A 27,073-nucleotide genomic window follows, 5' to 3' on the forward strand; every position below is an offset into this window, starting at 1 on the left:
TGATAATTACAGTGTTTTTTAAAATTGTTTCCATGCATCACTAACCATTGGAAAGAATAGTTGGAGAAATTATAGTTCAAGACTTTGAACCAAGTTTACTCAGAAATTTAAGTTTATCTGCAGAATGACATGACTTCAAACCCTTGCCCTCAGTCAGTCACTTCCTAAGCCTTAGTCTCCTCCTATATGAAAGGAAGATGGTTGAGCTAAACAACTCACAGGGTTATTGTGAGGAAAGAAACTTTATGAAACATAAAGCACTTTATAAACGTAAGGTATCATTGTTACTCAAGTCATGCTTTTTTTTTTTCAATAAAAGCTCAAACCTGGAGTGTATCAAACAAGTTCAGATATGGCATAAGATGAACATTTTCTATTTTAATAATATTCTGAGGAGATTGGATTACAAGGAGGCAAATCACGAAGACTGACCTCAAGGGAAAAGTACCTTTTTAACTGATAAGGAAGAATCTTCCTAAGAAAAGATACATAGCATGTTAAATGCTCTGAAAAAGTTTTCAATTGCACAGTGGTCTCCTAGAAAAGAAAAATAATCATAGGGTTAATAGAATTATTTGTACCAAAAAAAGTTCCCATTTCCCAGAAACAATAAATGGAAGGTAATTACCAGGACTGTCACAGTATCTTCAGTAATACTCTCAAATAATCGAAGCATTCCTTCCTCAAGAGGGCGAACATAAGATGCATTTTCATGAAGGTACTGTGAAAACTGAATGGAAAAAAAAAGGTCTATGAGATAAATTATTGAAAATAAAAAATGTCAACAAGTTCATGAGTGAATTTACTAGGCTGTATAAGAAATGCTCAATAAAGTTTTGATAAGAATAAATTGCCTTGAAAGACAAGTCAAGCTTTAAATGAAAAGTGATTCCCCTCTCCCTTCCCTATGCCCTCTACTTGAGCTGGTTCCAAAATCTTTACTCTCCATTCAGGGCAAGGGCAGATAGCAGCAAGAAAGAAATCAAAGAAAGCAGTCAGATATGTCTTTTATCTGCAAGGCACAAGGGTCAAGATTTTACTGAGAAATTTTCTGCTTCAAGGAGAAACCATTTGGGAGATTGGTTAGCTCAAGGGTGGGCAACATGCAGTCTTGAGGACACGTGGTCTTGTAGGTCCTTGGATTGTAGCCTTTTGACCAAGTCTAAGTTTTACAAACAAATCCTTTTATTAAGGGGATTTGTTCTATGAAGTTTGGATTCAATTGAAGGGCTGCACTTGAGGACCTAGAGGCCCACACGTACCCTCAAGGCTGCAGGATCCCCACTCCTTGAATAGCCTCCAACATCCCTTTTAACTCTGAGATTCTAGTATAGTAGAGATTCACTACAAGTTGGACCTCCTAACAGAGCTCCATTCTTTCCTTATAGGTATCACATAAAAATAGGAAAAGAAGGGGTATGTGTATGTGTATGTAAATAATCAATCATTCTGCCAGTGAGTCAAGGTGCCAGTACATCTCCCTCTTGTTTAACAACTATAACAAACAACTAACTGTCCTCAGTAGACTTTATTACATGCAGCGTACCACACCCACTACATTCAAATATTGTTAACAATTCATTTTGGCAGAGAAAATGTCTTAATAATGCAAATTTATATAGCACTTTGTAAACCTTATGAAGAGTTTTCTTCCACTACCCCAGTGCAGGTATTATTATCCCCAATTTACAGAGGGAAAAACAGCTGCAGAGTGAACTCCAGTCTACTGAGGCCAACCCTTTAAACACTACCATAATGTCTCTTTAATGATGTCAGGAATTCTTCTGGCATTTTGTTTTTAATTTTGACCACATCTGTGATTTCAAGAGTGAAGAGTCTGATGTTGTTAATACTTTGAGAACTCATCGAACAATTGAGACTGTTTAAAAAATATTTTAAAAGAAGTAAGGACAGTTAAAATGAATAAAAAATATTGCACAGTCCAATAAGAATGGTGTCAGGAATATTAAAAGCCCAGAATGAACTGGGCTTGACAAGGGAACTAATAATAAAAAGGATTGAGAGATTTTTAAAAGTTACATTGGGAAAATTATCAGAAAGAAAGATAGTGCAGAGCAGATGGTACTAAAATAATGGACACAAGAGGAAAGAACTGCCTGTTAATTTAGCTTGTTTTCTTGGGCTGGAAATGACAGAACCAAAAAGCTAACAGACGTTACTAACCAAGACAAGGAAGGAGAGACCATTTAACTTCCCTTTGATTACTGCAAGTCAACAGGCTCAGATAAACTATATTCTATTATTGTTATCACTGCTATCTTTATTGAAAAATGGCATTAGTAACTGAAACAATGGGAAGTTAAAAGGAGGCAAATTAGGCTTGATGTCAGGAAAGAGTTCCCCAAAATTTGAGTTTTCCCAAAGTGTAATGGGCTATCTTACAGTTACTGGATTTCCTGAAGGCCTCCAAGCAAATGAAGCATGGAGTATCCCTTGTTAGTATGTCAAATGTGGATTTTTATTTATACAAGTATTGGCTTAGATGACTTCTGAGGCCTTTCCCAATCCTAAAATTCTGTGATTCTATCTTGGGCCACACTGCCTACGTCCAGGGGTAAAAATCTTGTGAGGAATACACATACTATAACATAAAGTTTTCTTCATAATTCTTATAAGCTGAATGCAAGCAAACATTTGGTTCAAAAACAGATATAATATAGCAACAAACTAAGTGGCATTTAAAAAATGAATGTTCAATCACATAACTTAGCCTTATTCTTAAGCATCAAGTTCTTATAGAATCACTAAAGTTTAGAGTCAGAAGGAACCTATGGTCCACCTACTCCCACTTATGCCTGAAAAAAAAAAAAGTACCTTTTTTCTAGCAAAAAGTCATCCAGTGTTTGCTGAAAAATCTTAAGTGAGGAGGCAGTGCACTACCTCCAGAGGTAACCCATCCTACTTTTGGAAACCTCTAATTAATAGGAGATTTTTCTTTACATCAATCCAAAATTCCCTCTTTGCAACTCTCACCCACTGCTCCTAGCTCTGTCCCATGGCCAACCAGTACAAGTCTAACCTCTCTTTCACATGAGAGTCTTTCAAGTATTTTTCAATAGTAATCACATCTCCTCTAAGACTTATTTCTCCAGGCCACTAGTTCCTCCAACCAATTCTCAAAAGGCATGAATTGGAGAACTTTCATTATCCTAGTCAACTTCCTCAATGTTTTTCCTAAAATACGTCACCAAGAAATGAAGACAGGAATTCCAGATATGATTTGGCCATGACAGAATATGAAAGGACCGAAAGCTCCTTATTCCTAGATACTAGCTATCTTTTAAGGCAGCTGGAAATTATATGAGCTTTCTTGGTCACCACAGCTCACTACTGACTCATAATGAGATTATAGTTCACTAAAACCTCCAGATCTTTTTTTTAAGAAATTATTAAAAAGTCATAACTCTACTTTGAACTTGGGTTAAAAAATCAACTTCATGAGTAGGGAGGGACTTCTTATTTATCCTTATTAAATTTCATCTCATTAGATTCATGCCAATATTCAAACCCATCATAATCTTTTGGAATCCTGTGTCTCAGTGAGTTAGCTCTCCCTACTTTGTGCTATCCACAAATTTGAAAAATATGCCATTTGGGTCTTTATACAACTCACTGTTGTATCATCAATCCTTAAAGCCCTCTACTAGGGCTGATGTAGACCAACTAACAAGGAGGCTTTGCATCTAGTCATCTAACCAACTCTGGATCCATTTATTTGTACCATCACTGAATCCACATCTCTCTATTTTTCCCACATAAACAGCACTAGAGAAGTGCTTCATCAAATGCCTTAGGTAAATGCTGTAATCTATAAAAACTTTCAGTTTTTTCAAAAAAACATTTCCTGTCAAACAAGTTATCTATGGGCTTGCTAGCTCCTCACCTCTTACCTAGAATTCCCTCCCTTTCAAACTGCTTCATCTCTGAAAACTATCCATACTGAGGTACTTAGAACCTGCTGATCTAGCTTTTTCCAGGCTTCAGATATTTAGCCCTCCTTGACTGTAACATCAGAAGCAGAAAACCAGTCAAACTTGCTTAAATAGGATGCAACCTGTCCCTATCAAACAACTAAGTTATCCTGGCACAGATAATAAGGATAATAAGGACCTAGGAGATGCAGTGAGACCTTGATTTAATGATATACCAAATCAGTGGAACAACTTCTCACAAGACTACACTATTTCCTCCTATCATGGCCTAAGGGTCACTGTGCCTAAGACTGGTGACATTCCTAACTGTAACCCTTACCTAAATTTTCAGTCCCATTCTGGAGATGCCACTTATGAACCTAGTTTGCAGGAAAACAGAGGATTACTCCCAGTTTGGGAAGTTTCTCCTGCCTTTTTCAACGCTTCCTTGGGTGTTTCTAGCTGAGCCTTAAAATATACCAAGAACTTAAAATGGCCCATCATCAACAAAATGGTGCCAAAACTTCTCAGCTCAAGGATTCAAAACTCTCTACCATCTGGCCCTATCCTATATATCTGGTCATATCTGCCATGGCTCCTGTAAATTAATTACATACAGGTAAACTGGACTATCACTGTCTCTCCTACCCTACTCCTTCCCAACCCTCACACCAATCCCCCCCACACACACACACACATACACAATCTTTGCACACTAATCCCCAAAATTTTTTGCCCACCTGTCTCCTCTTTGCCTACCAATATCCTACCAATTCTTTTAGAACTGCTACCTCCAATGTGAAACTTTTGTCAATTACTCCCATCCAATGATTCCTCTTCTCCTCTGAACTCATGATATTTTTTCATATTCTTCTTTAATGCATGAACTATCTTGTGACATCTCCTACATTACTGTTACTTAATCCTTGTGTTGTTATTTGACTTGACATGTTATTGGCTTGTCGCCCAACTAGAATATAAGTTCTGGAGGGCTAATCCCCTTCATCCCCTTCATGCACCTAGCACCACGCCCTCTATATAGAAGGCACTTACTAAATGCTCATTAAACTGAATCATAGGTAACAGGTACTAAATATCTGTTGATTAAAAGTGTTTGAAGAGTAAAATGTCTTCTTCATATGAAGGTGAAAAAAATACTGAGACAAATTTACCTTCTGATTTAATGGTGATATAGTATCAATCGCAGAATCGATGGGAAAAATCTGGACTCTCTGTTCTGTGTAGGTATGAAAGTTCAGAAGAGCTGTCACAAGATCTTGAATAAAAGCCAAGGCTTGCCCAGCAATATCCCGCATCTTCAGCTTTAAAATTACAAATACATAATTAAAACTGAAACAGTAATACAACTGCCAAACTACTATCTCACAATATTCTTGAAGTTTTTTTCTCCTTTTAAAGCCATCTTAACATTTTTAAATAAATAATTTCTTAATTTAAGCTAAATTCTCCCACCCCACCTGTCAATATTCATGCCTAACTAATATGAGAGATATGAAAAATTAGGAAATATAGTCCTTTCACTTAACTGAAGTAATTTGTATCACAGATGCCTTACTAAGTCTAACATGATATGTTAATCAGTTTTACTTACCTAAAAGGTGATATACTTAAAGAAGTAGGGGACTTCAAATGTCACACAAGATAGTAAAAAAATTTTAAATGGGCCTTGTTTTTGATGGGTGTCAGTGTGCAAACATCACAAATAAAAACAAGTTAAATCTTCTGGCTGAACGTCCTTCAATGATATCAATCAACTAACTCTTTGGTATTTTTAAAAGAATGAGCACTGAAAAAGAAAAATTTAACTTGGGGTTTACCTGATGTCTCCTATTGTGTAGTGGAACATTCAGAGCATTATACTGACTAAATCCTAGAAGACAAAGAGTTATACATAGGATATGAGAGTTCCATTTTACATAAAACAGCAAAAAAGCAGTTTAACCCCAAAACCATGATAGTTTTTGATCTAAGTTAAACCTCTGGACGCAAAAAAAGACAGCAAAAACCAGCCACAATTAGTCTTCTATCCACACAGATAACAACCATTCAGCCTGGCATATCCCAACAGTGAATTAGAAAAATTTTATGCTACCTACTTGTGTCATTAAAAGGTACTTTTTCATTGATGATAGACAAGGATTCCTCTAATCTACTTGATAAATCCTCATGAAGGTTATTCAGCTGAAGTTGACTGTAAGAAAAAAACCCCTTAATGTTAGAAATCAAATTCTAAACCATATATTTACACACATCAACTGCAAGTTACCTCATTTTCAGATTACCATGTCTTAGACATGAAATAAAGCATGAAGAGCTGTTGGGTTTTGAATGAATAAAAAGACTAAAAAAATACTCAATCACTCACTACCTTAGTCCTAAAAAACTACAGTTTCTAGTGAAAGACTTTAATAGTATGAGATTACTTATAGTATCTTGTCCATCCTTTAGTTTATTTTTCCAAACTTAGATTCACCTTTGATTTCAAAATTATCAATTTTCTCCCTATGATATAAGATATAAAGTAAATAAAGGGATATTAAATTAATCTGATCTCAGAAAAGAAAATTCAGTCATTTAAGTTTTGTATTTAACCTCACCAAAGGTTTGCTGAATCACTTATGTGATCCCTTCAATGCCAAAGAAACCAAAAGAAAAAAATTTAGTTGACTTTACCTTTTTACACTCTACATACATCTACAACACTTTGAGCTGTTCTAAGTATCTAACTGTAACTATAAATTTAAATTTTTGCTTTTATAATTTTAACAAAAATAAAATTTGAACTAGAATATTTAGATATTTCCAAATGATCATAAACCTTTATTTCATTAAAAGCACATTTTAAAAAAATTTAAAGCATAGCCAAGATTTGGTACGGTGCCTTAACTTCACAGACTATCTGCAGAACAGTCAAGTCACTTAGAACAGGAAATAATACAAACCTTACAGTGCAGCTTATGGTGCCCTGCCTCTAAATTCTGAAGCCATTAAGACAAACCACAAACTCTACTCTCAAGCTAGATACTAAGATGCAGTCCACATGAACAAAGTGCTTAAGATTATAAAATTATAGATCTAGGAGATATATTACAAGTTATCTAATCCAACCCCTTGGTTTTTACAGATAAGGAACATGAAGCACAGAGACATATGACTTGTCCATACATAGCTGGTTAATTGCAAGGTCCAGACAAGAGAGGTCAGGTCTTCTAAATTCCTATTTAATGCTGTTCGAAATTTACATTTGTTACATTCAACACGCTTAAACATACCATTCTTCTGTTCGAAGTCGACAATCCTTGGCCTCTTTTTCCAGTGTTTGTGATTTTACCTGAATTTAAAAAAGAAAAGCCAAAAATTCTCACTTTGTAAATAAAAGTATATTAAGAGAGGTGTTTCAAATAAGATTCTCATCTTAAATAATATTCTGTTTTTCAAAGCACACAGAATAAGGATCTGACTCTTGTTTAGACATTTTTAACAAACAGGGAAGCTTACTTCTAATCTGGCCTTGTCATTCTGCAGTTTTTCTATGGTTTCCATGTACTTCCGTGTTAAACCATCTACGACTGCTTGGTGCTGTGCTGCTTCTGTCTCCAGTGTCTCCAGTCTGCTTCTCAGTTCTGCCTCCATGTGTCTATGCTGTTCATCAGCTTCAAAAAACTGAGAAGAAAAAGCCATTATTCTATTATCAAGAATATCTTTGTCTCCTGAAGATTAGCTTCTGGAAGCCAGGGAATCTCACTGGTTAAGGTATAACTTCCTACTGCACTATACTCCAATCACAAATACAAACAAACCTTTTTAAAATTATTCTCCAAAGACCTGAGGTGTTTTTCCCTCTGGTAAAAGTCATTTACCAATTCAAATGGTTATATCAGAACATTAGCCAGAAAATACTGAAGCATTAACACTTTAGCCAAGTTCAAATAAATTTTTAAAGTATGCAAAATGAGGAATTTGAGCTAAATATTCTCTCTCTTTAAAGATCTAATATTGTATAATAAATATTTTCAAAGGCCAAATAATTCTTCACACAAAAATTTTCCCTCACCATTTACATGGAAGCAAAAATCAAACAATATAGTTTCAGACACGTTATATCTTGTGATTTGACACAGTACTTTTAAAAACCGCAATTTAAAGAAAGCTATACACCAATTTCATTAATGAATATGGATGCAAAACTTCTAAATAAAATACTAGCTAGGAGACTATAAGAATATATCACGAAGATTATACATTGTGACCAAGCTGGACTCATTCCAAGAATACAGGGATGGTTTATCATAAGGAAAACATTAATATAAATGATCATATCAACAACAAAAGTAATAAAAGTCATATGATTATATCAATTAATAAGGAAAAAGCTTCTGACAAAATATAATACATTCCTGTTAAAAACATTTGAAAACCTAGGCATAAAATGATAAGAAGCATCTATCTAAAACTAAGCATTACTTGTAATAGGGATAAGCTAGAACTGTTCTTAATAATATCAGGAGTGAAACAATCTCCAATATTATTCAATATTGTATTAGAAATGCTAGTAATAGCAATAAAAGAAGAAAAAGAAATAGAAGAAATCAGAATGGCAATGAGGTAATAAAAACCATCCATTTTTACAGACACTATGATGGTATACTTGGAAAATCCCAGAGACTCAATTAAAAAGTTAGTAGAAAATATAATTTTAGCAGGATATAAAATAAATGCACATAAGACATCAATATTTCTATAGATCACCAACAAAACCCTGAAAGAAGAGATGGTAAGAGACAGCCCATTTAAAGTAATTTTAAGATCTATGGAAAAGGGAAGAATTTATGTCCAAACAAGAGATAGAGAATATTATGAAATGCAAAACGGATGATTTTGATTACATTAAACTGAAAGGTTTTTGCAAACAAAAGCAAATGCAACCAAGATTAGAAGCGAAGCAGAAAGTTGGGAAACAATTCTTACAACCAGCGTCTTTGATAAAGGCCTCATTTCTAAAATATAGAGAAATGATTCGGTTGTATAAGAATACAGAAAGTCATTCCCCATTTGATAAATGGTCAAAGGATATGAACAGGCAGTTTTTCCCACAAAAAAATTAAAGCTATCTACAGTTGTTTGAAAAAATGCTCTGAATCACTACTGATTAGAGAAATGCAAATCAAAATGACTCTAAGGTACCACATCACACCTATCAGATTGGTTAACATGACAAAACTGGAAAATGACAAATGCTGGAGAAGATGTGGGAAAATGGGAAGACTAATGCACTGCTGGTGGAGTGAACTAATCCAACCATTCTGTAGAGCAGTTTGGAACTATGCCCAAAGGGCTATAAAATTGTTGGGCATACCATATGACCCAGTAATACCACTACTAGGTCTGCATCCCAAAAAGATCATAAAAACAGGAAAAGGACCTATATGTACAAAAATATTTATAGCAGCTCTTTTTGTGGTAGCAAAGAATTAGAAACTGAGGGGATATCCATCAATTGGGAAATGGCTGAACAAGTTGTGGCATATGAATGTAATGGGATACTACTGTGCTATAAGAAATAAGCAGGCAGGCCTTAGATAAACCTGAAAAGACTCATATGAACCAATGTCAGTGAAATGAACAGAACCAGTATACACAGTAAAAGCCACATTGTGTAAGGACTGACCTTGACAGACTTCGCTATTCTCAGCAATGCAAGGATCTAAGACAACCCCAAAAAGACTCATGATGGAAAATGCTATTAACTTTGGAATCTGAATACAGATGGAAGCATACTATTTGCTCCCCTTTTCTTTTGCTGTTTTGTTTCTTCTTTCTCATGGTTTCTCCTATTAGTTCTAATTCTTCTTTACATCATGACTGATGTGAAACTATGTTTAATATGAAAGTATAAGTAGAGCCTATGTCAAACTGCACGCCATCTTGGGGAGGAAGGAAAAGAGGGTGTGGGACAAAAATTCAAAACCCAAAATCTTATGGAAGTGAATACTGAAAAACAAAAAATTAACTAATTATATAAAAAATAAAGCAATTGTAGACAGCATAAAATGCCTAGGAGTACACCTGCCAAGACAAATCCAGGAATTACATGAATATAATTATAAAATATTTTCTATACCAATAAAGTCAGATTTAAATAATTGAAGAAATAGTAATGGTTCATGGGCAGGCAGATCCAATACAATAAAAATGATAATTCTACCCTAAATTAATCTACTTATTCAATGCTATCCCAGTTAAGTACCAAAAAATTATTTTATTCGGCTAGAACAAATAATAACAAAACTCATTTGGAAGAACAAAAGTTCAAGACAGCAAAGGAATTAATGAAAACAAGTGTAAAAGAAGGAGATTTATTAACAGTATCAGATCTTAAACTATATTATAAGGCAGTAATTATCAAAAATATCTGGTATTGGCTAAGAAAGCGAAAAGTGTATCAGTGTAACGGAGAAGACATACTGTACATAGTGGTAAATGACTCAGTAACCTTTATTTAACAAATGTAAAGATTTGAGCTTTTGGGATAAGAATTCATTATATGGTTAAAAACTGTTAGGAAACTAGAAATCAGTACTAGAAGAAATTGGGTATAGACCAAAATCTTACAGCATTTACCAAAGTAAAAATGGGTACAAGACCTAAATATAAAGGGAGACATCACCAGACCAAATAAGGACCAAAAAACTCAAATCTAAAACTACAGTAAGTGACTTCTGCAAAACTGCACAAAAAGTCAGTCACTAGCCCATGGGCAACAGGAAAGGGTACTGCCAGCAAATGCAGTGCTGAGGCAAGAAAGCATGCCAAGAGCCTCCCATCTCAAAAAGACAAAGGCCAGAAACATGGAGCCTGTAGGAATCTGTATATAAAGAGGCATTAAGAAAACATCCTCCCTAAACACTCCATCTCTCCAAAGTTCCAGGAAGATCAAAAAATCCCAGGGTTAAGAACCTTGTAAGACCTGAGGACTGTCAATTCAGACCAAGATAATCAAGACTCCAGGGACCCCAAAATTCCTAGTACTCTGTCTTAAGATATCATAGAGGGTCCAAAAGATGCAGTGCTGTGAAACTCAAAGATTCAATGAGCTTAACCCTGGAAAATGGAGGTCAGCTCAGGAACCCAGAGTACCAGACTGAACAGCCATCTAAAAAGCATAGAAGGGAGAGGAGCCTGGACCTGGCACAGAGCCCCCATTCAGGAACTAATGCTAGAGAGATGAGTAAATCTAGTAACAATAAAAACATTGACAACAGCAGCAGCAACAACAACTAACATTCATTAAGCACCTACTATGTGCCAGCGCCTTTGCAAAATGCTTTACAAATACCTCATTTGATCTTCACAATATCCCTGATGTAGGTGCTATATTTTCCCTATTTTACAGATGAGGAAACTTAGGCACAGAAGTTAAATGACTTGCCCAGGGTCACACAGCTAGCATCTGAAACCACATTTGAACTCAAGACTGTGGGTTCAGCTATCCACTATGTCACCAGCTGCTTCAAAGAAGACACCAACTAGCATAAAAAACTGCTGTGGATCTAAATCAAAAAAGAGAGTAATAACTGAAACAACTGCAAAAGTCAAAGGGGAAAAAAAAGGATTTTCCACAAAGACTACATCAATACCTAGAAGAAAAGAAGAGATAAATAAAAAAATAAAATTTTTTCCTAATTTGTCTGTTTTCCTTCTAATTTTAGCTGCATGGGTTTTGCTTGTACAAAATAAATAAAATAAGAACTTTGGAGGAAAGAATTAGCAGCTTAAAAGAAAAAAAGTAAAATTTGCCTAAATAAGAGATACTTTGAAAGCTAAAAAACAAAACGAAACAGAAATCAATGATTCTGTAAATACTGAAACAAAAACAAGACTGAAAAAGCAGGAAAAAATGTAAGATATCTGACACAAAAACAACTGACCTGGAAAACAAGCCTAGATCACTTAAGAACCACTGAACTTCTTGAAAATGATTATTTTTTTTTTATAGCCTAAACTTCATTTCAAGAAATCATACATAAAACTTTCCAGATCTATCAAAAGCAGAGGGCAAAGTGAAGATAGAAAAATTCACCAATCACCCCTCTAGGAAAAGCCCCTAAAAGGAAAATAGCAATGTCATAGCCAATTCAAAATCCCCACATGAAAGAATACTGCCAATACAAATGCAAGCCAATACTATAAAAAATGACAGTGATAACTAAATTATTGTACTTAATCAGTATCATACTAACAGAACTATGAAAGGATTACTTTACAGAGCTAGAAAAAATAATAAAATTCATTTGGAGGAACAAAATGTCAAGAATCTCAAGGAATAATAAAAAATATGGGAAGGGAACATATTAGTAACATCACAAAAACTATTCTGTAAAGCAATAATCATTAAAACAAGCTGGTCCTGGTTAAGAAATAAAGAGATCAATCAGTGGAAGAGATCAGATACACAACAGAAAGAAGCAAATGAACATAGTAGCCTCACATTGGTAATGCTCAAATATGCTCATTATTTAACAAAAACTACTGGGAAAACTGGAAAGTAGTCTGGAAGAAACTAAGTATAGATCAACATCTCATACAGTACATCACAGTAAGTTTTAAATGGATATATCACATAGGCATTAAGGGTGACATTAGAAACAAATCAGAGAAGCAAAAAATTAGCTTAGATCTATGGAAATGCTCGTGATCAAAAGAGGAATAAAAGCAATCACTGAAAGAGAAAAAAGGGCAATTTTGATTATATAAAATTTTTAAGTTTTTGTACAAGCAAAACCAATGCAGCTAAAATTAGAAGGAAAACAAATTAAGAAAAAATATTTGCAACAAATTTCTCTGATAAGGGTCTCATTTCCAAGATATATTAGGAATTGACTGAAATTTGTAAAAAATAAATGTCATTCCCCAATTGATAAATCATCAAAAAATATGAATTGACTGTTTTCTAAGGAAGAAATCTAAGTTACAGTCATATAAAAAGACATTCCAAATCACTAATAATTAAAGAAATGCAAACTGTAGCAACTCTGAGGTTCCACTTATATCCCATTAGATTGGCAAAGTTGACCAAAAAAGAAAGTGACAAATATTGGGGCAGTTGCAAGGAAACAGGCACATTAATGCACTAAAATGGAGCAGGAGTTGGGCCAACCACTTTGGAAAGCAATATGGAACTATATTCAAAAAGTTACTATGCAGTGCATACCTTTGACTCAGAGATACCACTCATTACAAGGTCTATGGCCCACACAGATCAAAGAAAGGGGAAAAGAATAAATATATTCAAAAATATTTATAAAAGCTCTTTTTATGATGGGAAAGAATTGGAAATTAAGTAGATATCCATCAACTGGAGATTGGTTATGGTACACGAATGTACTATAAGAAATGGTGAAGGGGAGAGTTTCAGAGAAACCTGGAAAGACTTTGTATGAATTGAAGCAGAGTGAAGTAATCAGAATCAGAACAATGTAGACAGTAATAACACTATAAAGACAAAGAATTTTAACAAACTGATATTAATTAATAATAAATTCACTAAACAAAGTAATTTTTTTAAAAACAAGAAATACTTCAAGTAGAAGAATCACAGGTGAGATCCCACCTGACAGATTCTATGAAAAATAGCAGAAAATCTTGTAATAATGTGACATTCCAAAAGAAGCAAAAAATATAGGCTTATAACCAAGAATAACCTTTCCTACAATACTGCACACAATACTACAAGGGGTAGGATGGGGGAGAAACTTTAATGGAATAGAAGACTTTAAAGTATTTCTGAGGAAATGACCAAAGCTGAATAAAAACTACAAAATAAAAAACACAACAGTTAAGAGAACCCTAAAAAAGACAAATTTATATGAAGAAATGGAAGATATTATGTAATGATGACGTCTTAATATTATAATAGAAGGAGAAGAAACAGGTATTAATGTTTTTAAAGAATACTAGAATTAAATAAGAAAAACAAAGGACCTACTTTCAATTAGGAGGGTTTTAAGAGGAGAAAAAACAGGAGGATAAAAAGAATATATTAGTGTAGAATGGAGGAAGAATGGAGTGGAGTTTGCTGTTTCTCATAACTAGGCTGTATAAAAAGAATATGAAAACATAGAGGAAGGGGTGGGGGAGGAGCAAACATTAGATAAACCTCATTCTTATCAGAAAAGGAGCAAGAAAGGTCAAACGCATGCAGAGTTTGGTGTAGAAATAAATCAAATTTAACAGGGAAACAAATGGAATGAGGGAAGAGAAGAAGCTAAGAAGGAAAATTAGTCATAAGCAAAACAAGAAAAAAACCCCAAAAACTGAAGAACTGGAATCTAAGGTAGTGTCTATTAATTGGGGAATGGCTAAACTGTGGCATGCCCCTTGCAGAGATGGGAGGTTCTTAAGTCTTGCACATATTTTCAGACTTTTTTAATGTAGTGGAACAAATAAGTTAATTTTTTCCTCTAATGTTTTTTTGTCTTTAAAAGATAGTATTTGTTATATGGGATGGTTATCTGGGAGGGAGAGTGGAAGGAATACCAAAGGAAAATATGGTGATGCTAAAAAAAAAGCTATCAATATAAATGTATAAATTTTTTTTTAAAAAACTGTCGTATGTGAATACAATGGGGTATTATTCTAACTTCTTCTTATTAGTCCTTTGTACTCAAAGAGGATCAATGACATCGTGATGTTGGGGTTGAGGAACAATCTGTCTGACTGTGTCTGATCAGTCCAATATGAGCTAAGAAGACCCTATCACAGGTCAGGCACAATGGAACATTTGGAATAGAGACGTCTCTAGATTTGCACGTCTCACATTTCCTTTGCGATACTGTGATTCCGCTTGGCCCATGGTGTACAAAGCCTTCTTTGATGTGGACATGCCATGCTAGGTGGTCCTGTGCCAGCGTTTCCCACATTTCACAATGGATACTTAAGTTGTTCAAAGAGAACTTGAGAGTGGTCCTTGTATCGCTTCTTCTGACCTCTGAGACAGCCTTGTATAAGTTCTCTATAAAATAGTCTCTCAGGTAAAAAGAAATGAAAGATTACCTTTTCTAACTTAAGAAATGAGAAAAGACACGAATTCAGAGAATCCTGGGTAATTCGAATTGATGAAAAACGAAAAAAGAAAAAATTATAACAAAAACATTGTAATGAAAAACTGAAACACTTAAAAACTCTAATCAATGCAACTCTACAATCATGACTCCAGAGGACCTAAGATGAATGAAGCACATTGCTCACTTTTTGATTGAGAGGTGATGAACTCAAGATACCGAAAAATATATACAATTTTAGAAATGGCCACTGTGTGGGTACATTTCGCTTAGCTATGTATATTTATTAAGATTGTTTTTCTTTCAGGTTTTTAATTGGGAGGAAGGCCTCCCTCAGGGGAGGCGATGATAATAGGGATTTAAAAAAAAAGAAAAGACAAATAGGACCATTAAAATTTCTTTTTAAATGCAAAGACGCAAAAATAAAGAAGTTCAGTAATATATGTAATTTTTTTAAGTATGTTAAATGCAATTCTCTTTTGCATTATCCTCTGTATACTCTTTTCTGGTGTTTAAACTTAGAACAAAAAAATCAAATTAGTTTTTAAAAATTCAACAGAGGAAACAGAAATTTACTCACTTGTATATGCAACCGCTCATTTTCTTCTATCTTCTTTTGAAGGTCTTCATCAAAGACACTTTTCTGCTCGTGACTCAACTGAGAGGAAGATTCTCCACTTTTCTATTGAAAAGAACAAATCATGTTCACATAACTTTAATCTTTTAGAGAAAAATACCAGACAACCCTTTGAGATGACAAATAATACACAGAGAACAGATCTGATTTGGTGTAGCAAATTTCCACACCATGAGTTTCCTGTGCCAATAAAATGCTAGGTCGAGACAAGCAACAACTTACATTCGGTTAGCACTTTAAAATTTACAAAATGTTTTCCTTATAATTCTATAAGACTGGCAATGAAACCATTAATGTCCCTCTTTAACTGGAGAATAAACACAGCTTCAGAGAAACTAAGTGATGTGTCCATGGCCACACACACTCCAAGTTCAGTATTGAGAAAGGAGCCTCCCGAGAAACAAATAACTCCCTTAATCACATTCCAGAGATGAGCTCATCATCCATCAGTCTACTCTCATTTCTAAAGCTCTCTAATTAAAGGGACTTGCAGAGCTCTGGCGCAGCTTTTTCAAAAAAGGTCTACAGTTGGCTATTTTTAATCCTTTCTTAATTTTTTTTACTCACAGAAGAGTAATATTATGCAAATAATCCAATAATGTTCCTCCTTAACACAGGGACCTGGGACTATCAAAGAAACTTGATCTAACAGTAACACAGTCCTTTTCACATTATTTCTGTACTTCTCTGCCTCTCACTTCATCTCATTTCCTCATCCTGTTTAAAAATGGAAATAGTAACAAAAGCAAGTAAAACAAAAGGTCCAAATCCATGTTGTTGTACATGAAACAGGAAAATGCTCAAAAAACTACCAGCTCATGATGCCACAAAACCTTGAAAGGTTTGAGTTTTGCTGAACAGATTCAGCTTAAGGTCAGTGAGGCATGATGTACTAAAAGTATTTTCATGGAAACTTGTAAAAGTTACTAGTCTGAATTCTTTTTCCAGTGAGATATAATGGATTCAATTCTATTTTGTCTTCTTTGAAACTTTCAAGTGCACCAGTCTCTTCTATCAAAAATCATGCGAAAGAAGTTTTACCTTATACTTTATAACAAAAGTAATCATATACTTGTTAAATAGTGTTGGCAAAAAATACATTTTTGGGTTTTTTTCCTCCAATAGATGATATTTTAATTACCAATACAAATAAATGGTCAAGTGAAGAAACACTGACAAACTGCTGGTAATTCCTTCTGTAACAGCAAGAGTATCAATTAATCAATAAACATTTATTAAGCACCTACTATGTGCCAGGCACTGTGCTAAGCACTGGGGATACAAAAAGAGGTAAAAGACAGGTCTTTCCTTCAAGGAACTCACAATCTAATGGGGGAATCAACAAACAAACAGGTTATGTACAAACAAGCTATGTATAGGATGAATAGGAGATAATTAACAGAGAGAAGGTACTGGAATAAGAAGGGCTGGAGAAGACTTCTGGTAGAAGGTAGGATTATAGACAGCTAGGACTTAAAGGAAGCCAAGGAGATCAACAGTTGGAGCAGACAAAGGACATTCCAGACATGGGGCACAGCCAGAGAAAATGCCCAAAATCAAGAGATGGAGTGTCTAGTTTGTGGAACAGCCAGGAGGCCACTGCCACTGGATCAAAGAGTAAGTGTTAGGAAATAAGACTGGAAAGGTAGGAAGAGGTTGGGTTATGAAGATCTTTGAATATCAAATACCAGAGTATTTGATCCTAGAGGCAAAAGAAATCATCAGAGAAAACTGAGGGGGGGTGATGGAGGTGACATAATTATACCTGCACTTTTTGAAAATCATTTTGTAACTGACTAGAGGATAGACTGTATAAAGAGTTTCTGGAATAAAAAACTCTAAAATCAAAAAGGTCTATACTTTTGAAATAAAAGGTAAAATAATCCAAAGGACATTTAATTTTAGTCCTTCCCAGTTGGAGTTAGGCATAGTCCTAACGTCTTAGGTGCTGGCCTCTACCCCATGCAAAGCAGTTCACTACTCTTCAGGTAACAGATTGTAATTATGATCAGAATCCAGAGTATCAAAAATTACCTTCAAAAATAGCAAATTTTTATAGAATTCTTGCTCTCTTTTATCTGACTGAGAAATATACCTACCGAGAAAAAATATGCGTACACAGCTACAATCTCCAAAACACAATTCCACAAAGACAATTACCCTGGAAGAAAAGTCCATAAATATCCAAGGCAAGAAGAGGACCTCAAAGTTGAGAAAACCAAAATTCATGTTGACAGATGGACTCTGCTTCAGCTTCATACAGAGACAAGAATTATAGTAAAAACGTAAACTAAAATGACAAACCAAAAAGAGTAATAAAAACTCCCAAAAAGTAACATACAAAAAGTCTGTGGTCTTGCCTCAGAAAGAGCTTTCTTTGAGCACTTGGCATGGTACAGAAAAAAAAAATCAGATAAAAAAAGTAATTCTAAATGATCCAAAAAACTAGAAATTGGTGATTAACTTCTATATTTATAAGTATTTAAAAAGGAATTCAGAATTTAAGTAGAATTGGAGAGGTGTGAGAAACTGCACAGTGGAAGGAAGTCAGCACAAAGGCCTTGAGGTACATGTAGAGCATACAGTCAAGATCTAGAGGGACATTGGCCAAAAGTTCTGATATATGTCCTGCCTACAGCATGGTGCTTTACACTGGGTGTGACTTTTTCCCATATTCATCATAATACAGTAAAGTACTGGTTTAACTGGTATTGCTTCTCCACACTGACATAAAATCTTACAGAGGTTATGGAAAAGACTGAAGGCTTTGTAGTCAAGGAACCAGGATTCCAATCCTAGGAGACCTGAGAAAAGTCACAACTTCTCTATGCCTCAATTTTCTCATCTGTAAAATGAAGGGATTGAGTGAGATGACCTCCACTAAACCTAACAGTTCTAAACCTGTGAAAATATGATACTACAGAGCACCCAGATTTTGAAAACACCAAAACCATGATGTCATCAGCATATAGTGCTCCCAGTGAGCATCATAAGTGATCAGACAATGTAGACTGGCACTTGTTCTTCCCTGTAAAGAGAAGATGATGAAAGGGTCTTCCTAATTTACAGGTTGGCCTTCTACCCACTATATTTCTAGTGCCTCTCCAATTAAAAATTAGACTTAGGAAATAAGCAATTTCTAAATCATAAAATCTCCAAAAATATGAGTATTTATATATAGCATCAAGAAAACTGTCATGTTGTATTAAAACTTAAGGGAAAAAAAACCCAACTTTTTTTTACCTAAGGGGAGTTCATTTGGCCACAAAAAAGCCAAGCTGGTTTGTCAATGATTTCTTTAAGAATAAACGTTTAGAAACTGTATCCACATCCTTAAATGTTTATGGTAGGTGGATAGTCCAATTATTCCCTCCACATATGATCGGTGGTGATATCTTAAACAGGTTTCAAAATGAACACTACCTTTTACTAGTAGCAACACACTATAGCAAAATTACTATTGTTGCTATTAATTACTATTAGGTATACGAATTGGACCTGTAATTTAATTGATAAAGTCAATTTAAAGGTAAGGAAGTTCCCTTTACCAATGTAGGTTAGCACCATCTCTGTAACTTAGAAGCTTGAAGAGCTATCTAGAGCACTTAGAGATTAAGTGATTTGGCCAGGGTCACACATTGGGTATGTGTCAAAACTCAGTTTTCCTAGCTTTGAGGTTAGCTCTTTATCCACTATAATGTACTAACTCTGTCAAACATAATTGCCAATTGTTACTCCAGATAATATTCATAATAGCAACAGCTGTTATTATTTATAAATCCATATTAAATTTTAAAGTTTACAAAGTGCTTCCTTCAAATCAACCCTTTGTAGAATTTTCTTTCTCATTTTGGCTCTTCCTGGTTTGAGTATCAGCATCATATTTGTGTTATAAAAGGAATATATTTATACCAGGCATGCTGGTTGACTGACCATATCAATAACACCAATAGATATTATATGATTATCTCAACAGATGCAGAAAATGCCTTTGACATAATAAAGCACCCATTCCTATTAAAAACACTAGAGAGCATAGGAATAAATGGAGCTTACCTTAAAATGATAAGTAATATTTATCTAAAACCATCAGCAAGCATTATTTGTATTGGAGATAAACTAGAAGCCTTCCTAATATAATCAGGGGTGAAGCAAGGATGCCCATTGTCACCTCTATTATTTAACATGCAACTAGAAATGTTAGCTCTAGCAATAAGAGAACAAAAAGAAATTAAAGGAATTAGAATAGGCAATGAGAAAACAAAACTGTCATTCTTTGCAGATATGATGTTATACTTAGAAAATCCTGAAGAATAAACTAAAAACCTACTTAAAATTATTAACAACTTCAGCAAAGTTGCAGGATACAAAATAAATCCACATAAATCATCAGCATTTCTATATATTACCAACAAAGTCCAGTAGCAAGAGAAAGAAAGAGAAATTCCATTTAAAATAACCATAGACAATATAAAATACTTGGGAGTCTCCCTGCCAAGAAAACCCCAGGAACTATATGAACAAAACTATAAAACATTTCTCACACAAATAAAGCTAGATCTAAACAATGAAAAATATTCATTCATTGTGGATAGGCCAAGTCAATATAATAAAAATGAAAATTCTACCTAAATTAATTTATACAGTGCCATACCAATAAAACTATCAAAAAAATATTTTAGAGACAGGAAAAACAATAACAAAATTCATCTAAAAGAACAAAAGCTCAAGAATATCAAGGGAATCAACAAAAAAAAAAAAGGGGAAAGAAGTTAGTCTAGCTGTACCAGATTTCAAACTGTTATAAAGCTGTAAATTATCAAAACAGTCTGGTATTGTCTAAGAAATAGAGTGGCATATCACTGGGGAAAAGTAAGTATGAATTACATTATAGCAAATTACCATAGTCATCTACCATGGTAAACTCAAAGATCCAAGCTATTGGAACACAAACTCATTATTTGACAAAAATTGCTGGGAAAAGTGGAAAAAAGTATGGCAGAAACTAGGTACAGATCAACATTTCACACCATATACCAAGATAAGGTCAAAATGGGTACATGATTTACACATAAAGCGTAATATAAGCAAATTAAGAGAGCATGGAATAGTTTATCTGTCAGATCTATAGAGAAGGGAAGAATTTAGGACCAAAGAAGATATAGAGAATATTTCATAATGTAAAACAGATAATTTTGACTACATAAAATTAACATTTTTTTTGCACAAACAAAACCAATGGAACAAAATTATAAGAAAAGCAGAAAACTGGGGGAAAAATTTTTTGCAACATATATCTCTGATAAAGGCCTCTTTTCGCAAACAATAGATTACTGAGTCAAATTTATAAAAATACAAGTCATTCCCCAATTGATAAATGATCAAAGGATATAAAGAGGCACTTTTCAGACAAAGAAATCAAAGTTATCAAAAGTCAAATGAAGAAATGCTCTAAAGCACTACTGAGTAGAGAAATGTCAATTAAAACAACTCTGAGGCACTACCTAACACTTAACAGATTGCCTAATACAAGAAAAATGGCAAACGAACCAGCAATACCACTGCTAGGTCTCTATCCCAAAGACATTAAAAAAAACCGAAAAGGACCTATTTGTACAAAAAATATTTATAGTAACTCCTGCTGTGGTGGCCAAGAAGTGGAAATCAAAAGGATGTCCATCAATTAGGGAATTAAACAAGCTATGGGTATATGATTGTAATGGAATATTATTATGCTATAAGAAATGACAAGCAGGATGATTTCCAAAAAACCTGGAAAGACTTACATAACCAATGCAGAGTGAAGTGAACAGAATTAGGAGAATACTGTGCACACTAACAGCAATATTGTTCAATAAAGAACTGTAAATAATTTAGCTATTCTCAGCAATGCAATGAGCTAAGACAATCCCAAAGGACTAATGATGAAGCATACTACCTGCCTCCAGACAAAGAACTGATATTTATTGAATACAGACTGAAGCATGGTATTTTACACATTCTTTTTTTTTTTGTTTTCTTGTACAAAATGACTAATATGGAAATGCTTTACATAACTGCATATGCATAACCTATATATGATTACTTACTTACTCCTGTCTCAGGCAGGGGGAAGGAGAGGAACAAAATTCATAACTCAAAAGTTTGAATGAAAATGTTAAAAAATTGGAAAAAAATAATTTAAAAAAAACAACTAGCAAAGGTCAGATCCAGAATTCAAAGCCAAGTCTTCCTGACTAGCGGGCTGATGGTCTTTTCATTGTACTACACAATACAATAGTTATAGCCAACATGAGACAATTTAGACAGCTTTTTTCCTCAGGTACTAATGCAACTGTGGATTTAAACTTACACTTGGGGCCTAAGAAATGCTCAAAACTCTTAATTTCTATCTACTTCTTCTCTTAACTAAGTATTGGTGTGATCTATTTTTTGGTAAAAATTTGTCATACTGACCCAGGAATCCAAGGGCATATGACACTTGCACGGGAAAGTGATGAAAACTTTGTAGTCAATACCCGACTGGCAAGTTGGTACTTAATTATTTTTATTTGAGTCTACCTTATTTTTTTTGCCTCGGAGTTCACTCAAAGCAAGTTCATCCTGAAGTAGTTCAACCCTCTTGGCAAGCTGCAGATTGCGAAAAGTCAAACTATCCATTTCTTGTTGCAGTTTTCTCAATGACTGATCCTTCATTTTCAGTTGTTCCTGCATGAACATGAAAAATAGATCACTGTTCAGAATTCAGCCTTCAGGCTTAGAAATAATGAGTTTTTTATTGTTTATTCTAAATTACAGCAAAATACAAATGCAATTCCTTACCTCTAGGAATTTTGAGATATATGTTTATAAAGCTAGGTTCTCAAATATTAAGCTCAAGAATAGATAATAGTTTATCTGTTATGTGACAAACTAATTTGTAGCCAAATTGCATAAATCCACTCATTCACATACTTATCAAATGCAAGCCACAGTGGCAGGAGAGATTGAATAGATTAACTAAAACATGGTTTCTGCCATTATGAAGTTTACAGTCTAACAAATACAAAATAAAACAAATACATAAGAGAGGTTCAAATACTCATGTGAGATACAAGGGAAGGACAATTAACTTATCAGCTGGAGGTAAACAGGAAACATTTCATTTAAAATATATTAGCTGTGTAACTCTGGCAAGTTACTTAACCTCTCTCAGCCTCAGTTTCCTCCTCTGTAAAATGGAAATAAAGGAGTATCTACTTCACAAAGGTTGTTGCAAGGAGTAAATGAGATATAATATGAAAAGAACTTTATAAACCTTCAAGTGCATGTATCTGTTATTATTATCATTACATAGAAACAGACAAATGGGCATTTCAGAAATAAAGAAGAGCATGAGCAAAGACAAAGTGCAGAAAACTACAGGACCTCTAGGAGCAGCCCAGTTCTGCTGAATGCAGACAGTCAGAGAACAACGATGTCAAATAAGACCTAGAAACTGAGGACAGCATTGGGACAGAGAACCTTCAAAGTTATGCTAAGGCATCTGTATTTTATTTGATAGCCACTAGGCAACCACTGAGAGAGACTTTAAGCAAAATGAAATGACCAGATCGACACATAAGGAAGATTAATCTGAAGACTGAAGAATGCTTTGAAGGTGAGGGGGAATGGGAATGGTGATGGGAAGAAGGTCTCTGAGTAGCTTATTACAACAGCTGAGGCAAGTGGTAATAAAGGCCTAAACAAGAGGAATGGCAGTGGGACTAGAAAGGAGGAGACACAGTAAAAGTGTAATTTGTCAAATGATAAGATGTGGTAGGGTAGATGAGTAACAGGAACACAAAGGGTTCAAAAACTACAGCTGACATAATGGTAGTGGCCACATACAGAAATAAGGAAGTCAGAAGAAAGACCAGGTTTTAAAAAAAAAAAGATAACACTTAATTTGGAAGCTTTTTACTCCCCAGATCCAGCCTACTGACCTGTCTGGACATAAAAGTCTCAGAACCAAGCAGGAGAAGGCCCTGAAGGGGCCCTTCCCCTCTCCCAGGCCAGCTCCTACTGCTCATTACCCACCAGCAAGGACTGCCTCCTCGAAGGTCCCATCCTCACTCCCATAAGAGGATACAAGAGCCCTCAATTCTCTCTAAAATTCAAGTCTTCTACATCCTTCCAATAGTTGTGGATGAGGAACATGGCTGTTCACACTGTGGGTGAACAGGGAGTCCCTAACTACAATCCTTGCAGTAATGCCCTGCCATTGTTCCCCTAAGGTGCACTGGTCTTTCACCGTCTGCTCTGTCTCTACATCCTCTCAGCCCCCAGGCCTTGGGCAAAAATTACTAGACCTTTCCCTCTGCCCTGATGAACCCTCCCATATACAAGCTATCTAATTAGAGCTCCTTGAGAGGGTAAATTGTCATGCTCTTCTCTTTGAATCTCCAGCACTTACCAGTTTGGGACTTTTTAAAAGTACCTAACTACTTTTTTTATTGATTCATTTTGTTTATGTTAAATTTAAGGTACTAGCAAATATCTAGACAGTTATGTCCTACAGAAGCTGAAGGTACAGGTCTGGAGATATAGATGTGGGACCTGCATAAAAGTGATGCAAGAAGCTGTCAGAGTGTATGACGATGTACAGGTAGACCATATGGAACAGGAGTTCTTAACCTTAACTTTTTCTTTTATATTCTGACTACTGTATTTCAATACAACTGGTTTCCTATGAACCTCATATGTTCAAAGCATAATTTAGAGAAAGGGTTTATGGACTTCCACAGCCTGCCAAAGTGGTACACGACCTAGATTAGCACAGTGCCTGGAACACACAGTAGGTACTTAATAAATGTTTGGTGACTAACTATAGAAGAAAGAAAAAACAGAGCCAAAGACAAAAACTTTGGGAAACACCAAACAATATTCACAACTAAGGAAGAGGAACGAGCAAAAGAAACGGAGGAATAATTAGAAGGAGGATTTTTAAAGACAGATTCCTTCCTAACTATATTTTGCAAGATAACACGTTTTTAGAAGAACCTTATATTCTTTAAGTTCAATGGCAGCTGATCACAGAATAAGTTTCACTGATATTTCAACACTCCAAATATTCCTTTAAAGAAAACCAATAAAGTACCATTAATTTAGATATATTCACATCTGAATTACAAAAAAGAAGTAATACTTTGAATAGAACTAAAATCATACTTTTTTAGGTAATAATGAAAGTGAGTTTTATTTAAGTCACCAATATACAGGTCTAACTAGTAACTTGTTCATGTTAGGGCTCAACAATATTCTGGAATAATTTATAATTAACATATCAAATTACCATCCTAAGTAGTACAATTCTGTCTACAACAAAGGGCATCATGGAATAGTGGAAAGAAAAACAGATTAAGAATCAAGAAACCTGAGTTCTGGTTCTGACTGCCTAGTCCAAACTATCAGTACAACCTTGAGCAAATAAATCACCTTCTCTCCAAAACAACCATTTCTTTATTGGTAAAAATACAGGGGCTACAGTAGATAATCTTGAAGGTTGCTTACAGCTCTGGAACTCTTAATGTAATAATTATGTTGTCTATATGTAAATTTTTCTTAAGTGACTGATTACAGGGGCTCTCTAAAGCAAACTATTCCCTTGAGAGTTTTACTTACTCATATGATTTTTTCACTAATTTCAAGACAAATTTAGTCCCAATCTAAATAGTTCCAAGACAAATTTGTCCCAATCTAAATGATCATTCTCCAAATGAAAAACATCTGAATGATTTTACTAGCAAATTCTACTAACTACAGAAGCACTCATTCAAATGAAGACCCCAGTGTAATTCTTGTGCAGTTATGCTTCTCTTCCAAGTGGTTCTGCAATGTTTCAAGGATTAATATAATTAGTAAAATGCCATCTGCAAAAAGGAGTTTGGTCTAACTACCCATACAAGAAAAACTGAATGGATGAAGAATGCCTATTCTCCAGATATTCACTTAAATGAAAAGCCAGCACAGCCTAGATAGATAGACAGACAGACAGATAAATAGACGGACAGATGGATAGACAGATATGCACATTTTATATGGACAATGAAAAGAGAAAATGAGTCAGGACCAGAATTAAACATAAGGAAAGGGGAAGGATAAGTAATTTAAAAGCTCTTTCAATTACACCCAACTTTTCCATGAAACAAAGGCCCATCTTTTTTAATACCAATATTCTATTGATGATACTGCATGATTGTGATTCATAGAACACTAGTTTCCAAACCCTCTATAACTAGCCAGGCATCAGACTGGACCTTATTGCATTCAACCATCATGCCTCTAGCCCCTGAGTAGGATATCCAGGCCTCACTAGTGTAAGTATGCTGCCAAATTTACCACCCCCCCATACTCTGCCTAGGTGACAAAGTGGATAGAGCACTGGGCTTGGAATCAGGAAGACTCATCTTCCTGGGTTCAAACCCAACCTCAGACATTTACTAATCTGAGTAAGTTATTTAACCCCATTTCCTCACAGAGAAAATGAGCTGGAGAAGGAAATGGCAAACCATTCCAGTATCTTTACCAAGAAAATCCTAAATGGTGTCACGAAGAGTTGAACACAACCAACGCAAACGAACAACAACACCACTCTGCCATCTCTGTTTCCCAGTTCTTCCTCTGGAAATAACAATCAAATTACCATTTCTACTGAAAAGGTTGTGAACATTTAACTGCTCCATTCACAATCCATTCAGCTAAAGACTACTTAGGTCAAAGCTCTTGGCCTCTCTTCCCTGTTCCAGCGCACACAACCATTTATACCCTCCCCTACCCCTACTCTCCCCACTTTCCAATGTGCCTCTGGAACATCTATTCTATTAACAGCCCTTCACATCAGACTTCTTCTCACACTCCTTTTATCTCCTTGCAAACATGGAAACCTGGCTCTTCCCCAAAAAAATGGCTCTCTCTCTCTAGTCCTCCTCTCTAGTTCTGGAAATACTTTCACCAATGCCCCTTAACACACTGGGCCAAGTGGGGGAGTGACATGCTCCCTGCTTCTATTTTCTCACCTCCCACTTATGTCTCAACCCCTTACAATCTGGATTGTCTTCAGCCCTTGACTTAAAGTCTAAATTCAGTGTTCTCTACCATTAAACCCAATGACCTTTTTCCCCATACTTATTATTCTTGACCTCTCTGCTACATCTGACACCACTGACCACCCCCTTCTGCTGTATACTCTGTCCTCCATGAGTCTGGTGATGATGCTTTGCTGTGGTTCTCTTCCTACCTGTCTAACCAATTTTCTCCGTATTCTCTGCAGGATCATCATCTATGTCCCCTTCTTTTCATGGAGATATCCCAGGGTTCTGGGCCCTCTCCTCTTCTCTCGTTATATTATTTTGGTGACCTCTATAATAAAATACAAAATGGCACTGAAAGACCTTTACAAATCT

At 35.1% G+C, this 27,073-nt stretch overlaps 1 protein-coding gene across 8 annotated transcripts in view; it reads right to left on the reverse strand.

The window, feature by feature from the left end:
- The window catches only part of PPP1R21 (protein phosphatase 1 regulatory subunit 21), a 91,765-nt gene that overhangs the window by 51,497 nt on the left and 13,195 nt on the right, over positions 1–27,073 (reverse strand). For 5 of the 8 annotated variants that reach the window (XR_011972758.1, XM_072635626.1, XM_072635625.1 and 2 more), the window contains 9 exons: positions 22,212–22,358; positions 15,594–15,695; positions 7,452–7,616; positions 7,226–7,284; positions 6,050–6,144; positions 5,771–5,823; positions 5,105–5,254; positions 629–730; positions 449–537 (listed from right to left, as the gene is read on the reverse strand). Coding sequence is in view for 7 of the 8 variants with exons in the window: in XM_072635626.1 (XP_072491727.1) it covers positions 449–537; positions 629–730; positions 5,105–5,254; positions 5,771–5,823; positions 6,050–6,144; positions 7,226–7,284; positions 7,452–7,616; positions 15,594–15,695; positions 22,212–22,358 (962 nt within the window). In the remaining variant the exon portion in view is untranslated. Of the gene's footprint in view, positions 1–448; positions 538–628; positions 731–5,104; positions 5,255–5,770; positions 5,824–6,049; positions 6,145–7,225; positions 7,285–7,451; positions 7,617–15,593; positions 15,696–15,872; positions 19,619–22,211; positions 22,359–26,907; positions 27,030–27,073 lie in introns of those variants that run through there. The other 3 variants (XM_072635628.1, XM_072635627.1, XM_072635631.1) reach the window with 2 other exon arrangements.

This window comes from Notamacropus eugenii, chromosome 1 (assembly GCF_028372415.1).
Source record: "Notamacropus eugenii isolate mMacEug1 chromosome 1, mMacEug1.pri_v2, whole genome shotgun sequence".
NCBI classification, from domain to species: Eukaryota; Metazoa; Chordata; class Mammalia; order Diprotodontia; family Macropodidae; genus Notamacropus; species Notamacropus eugenii.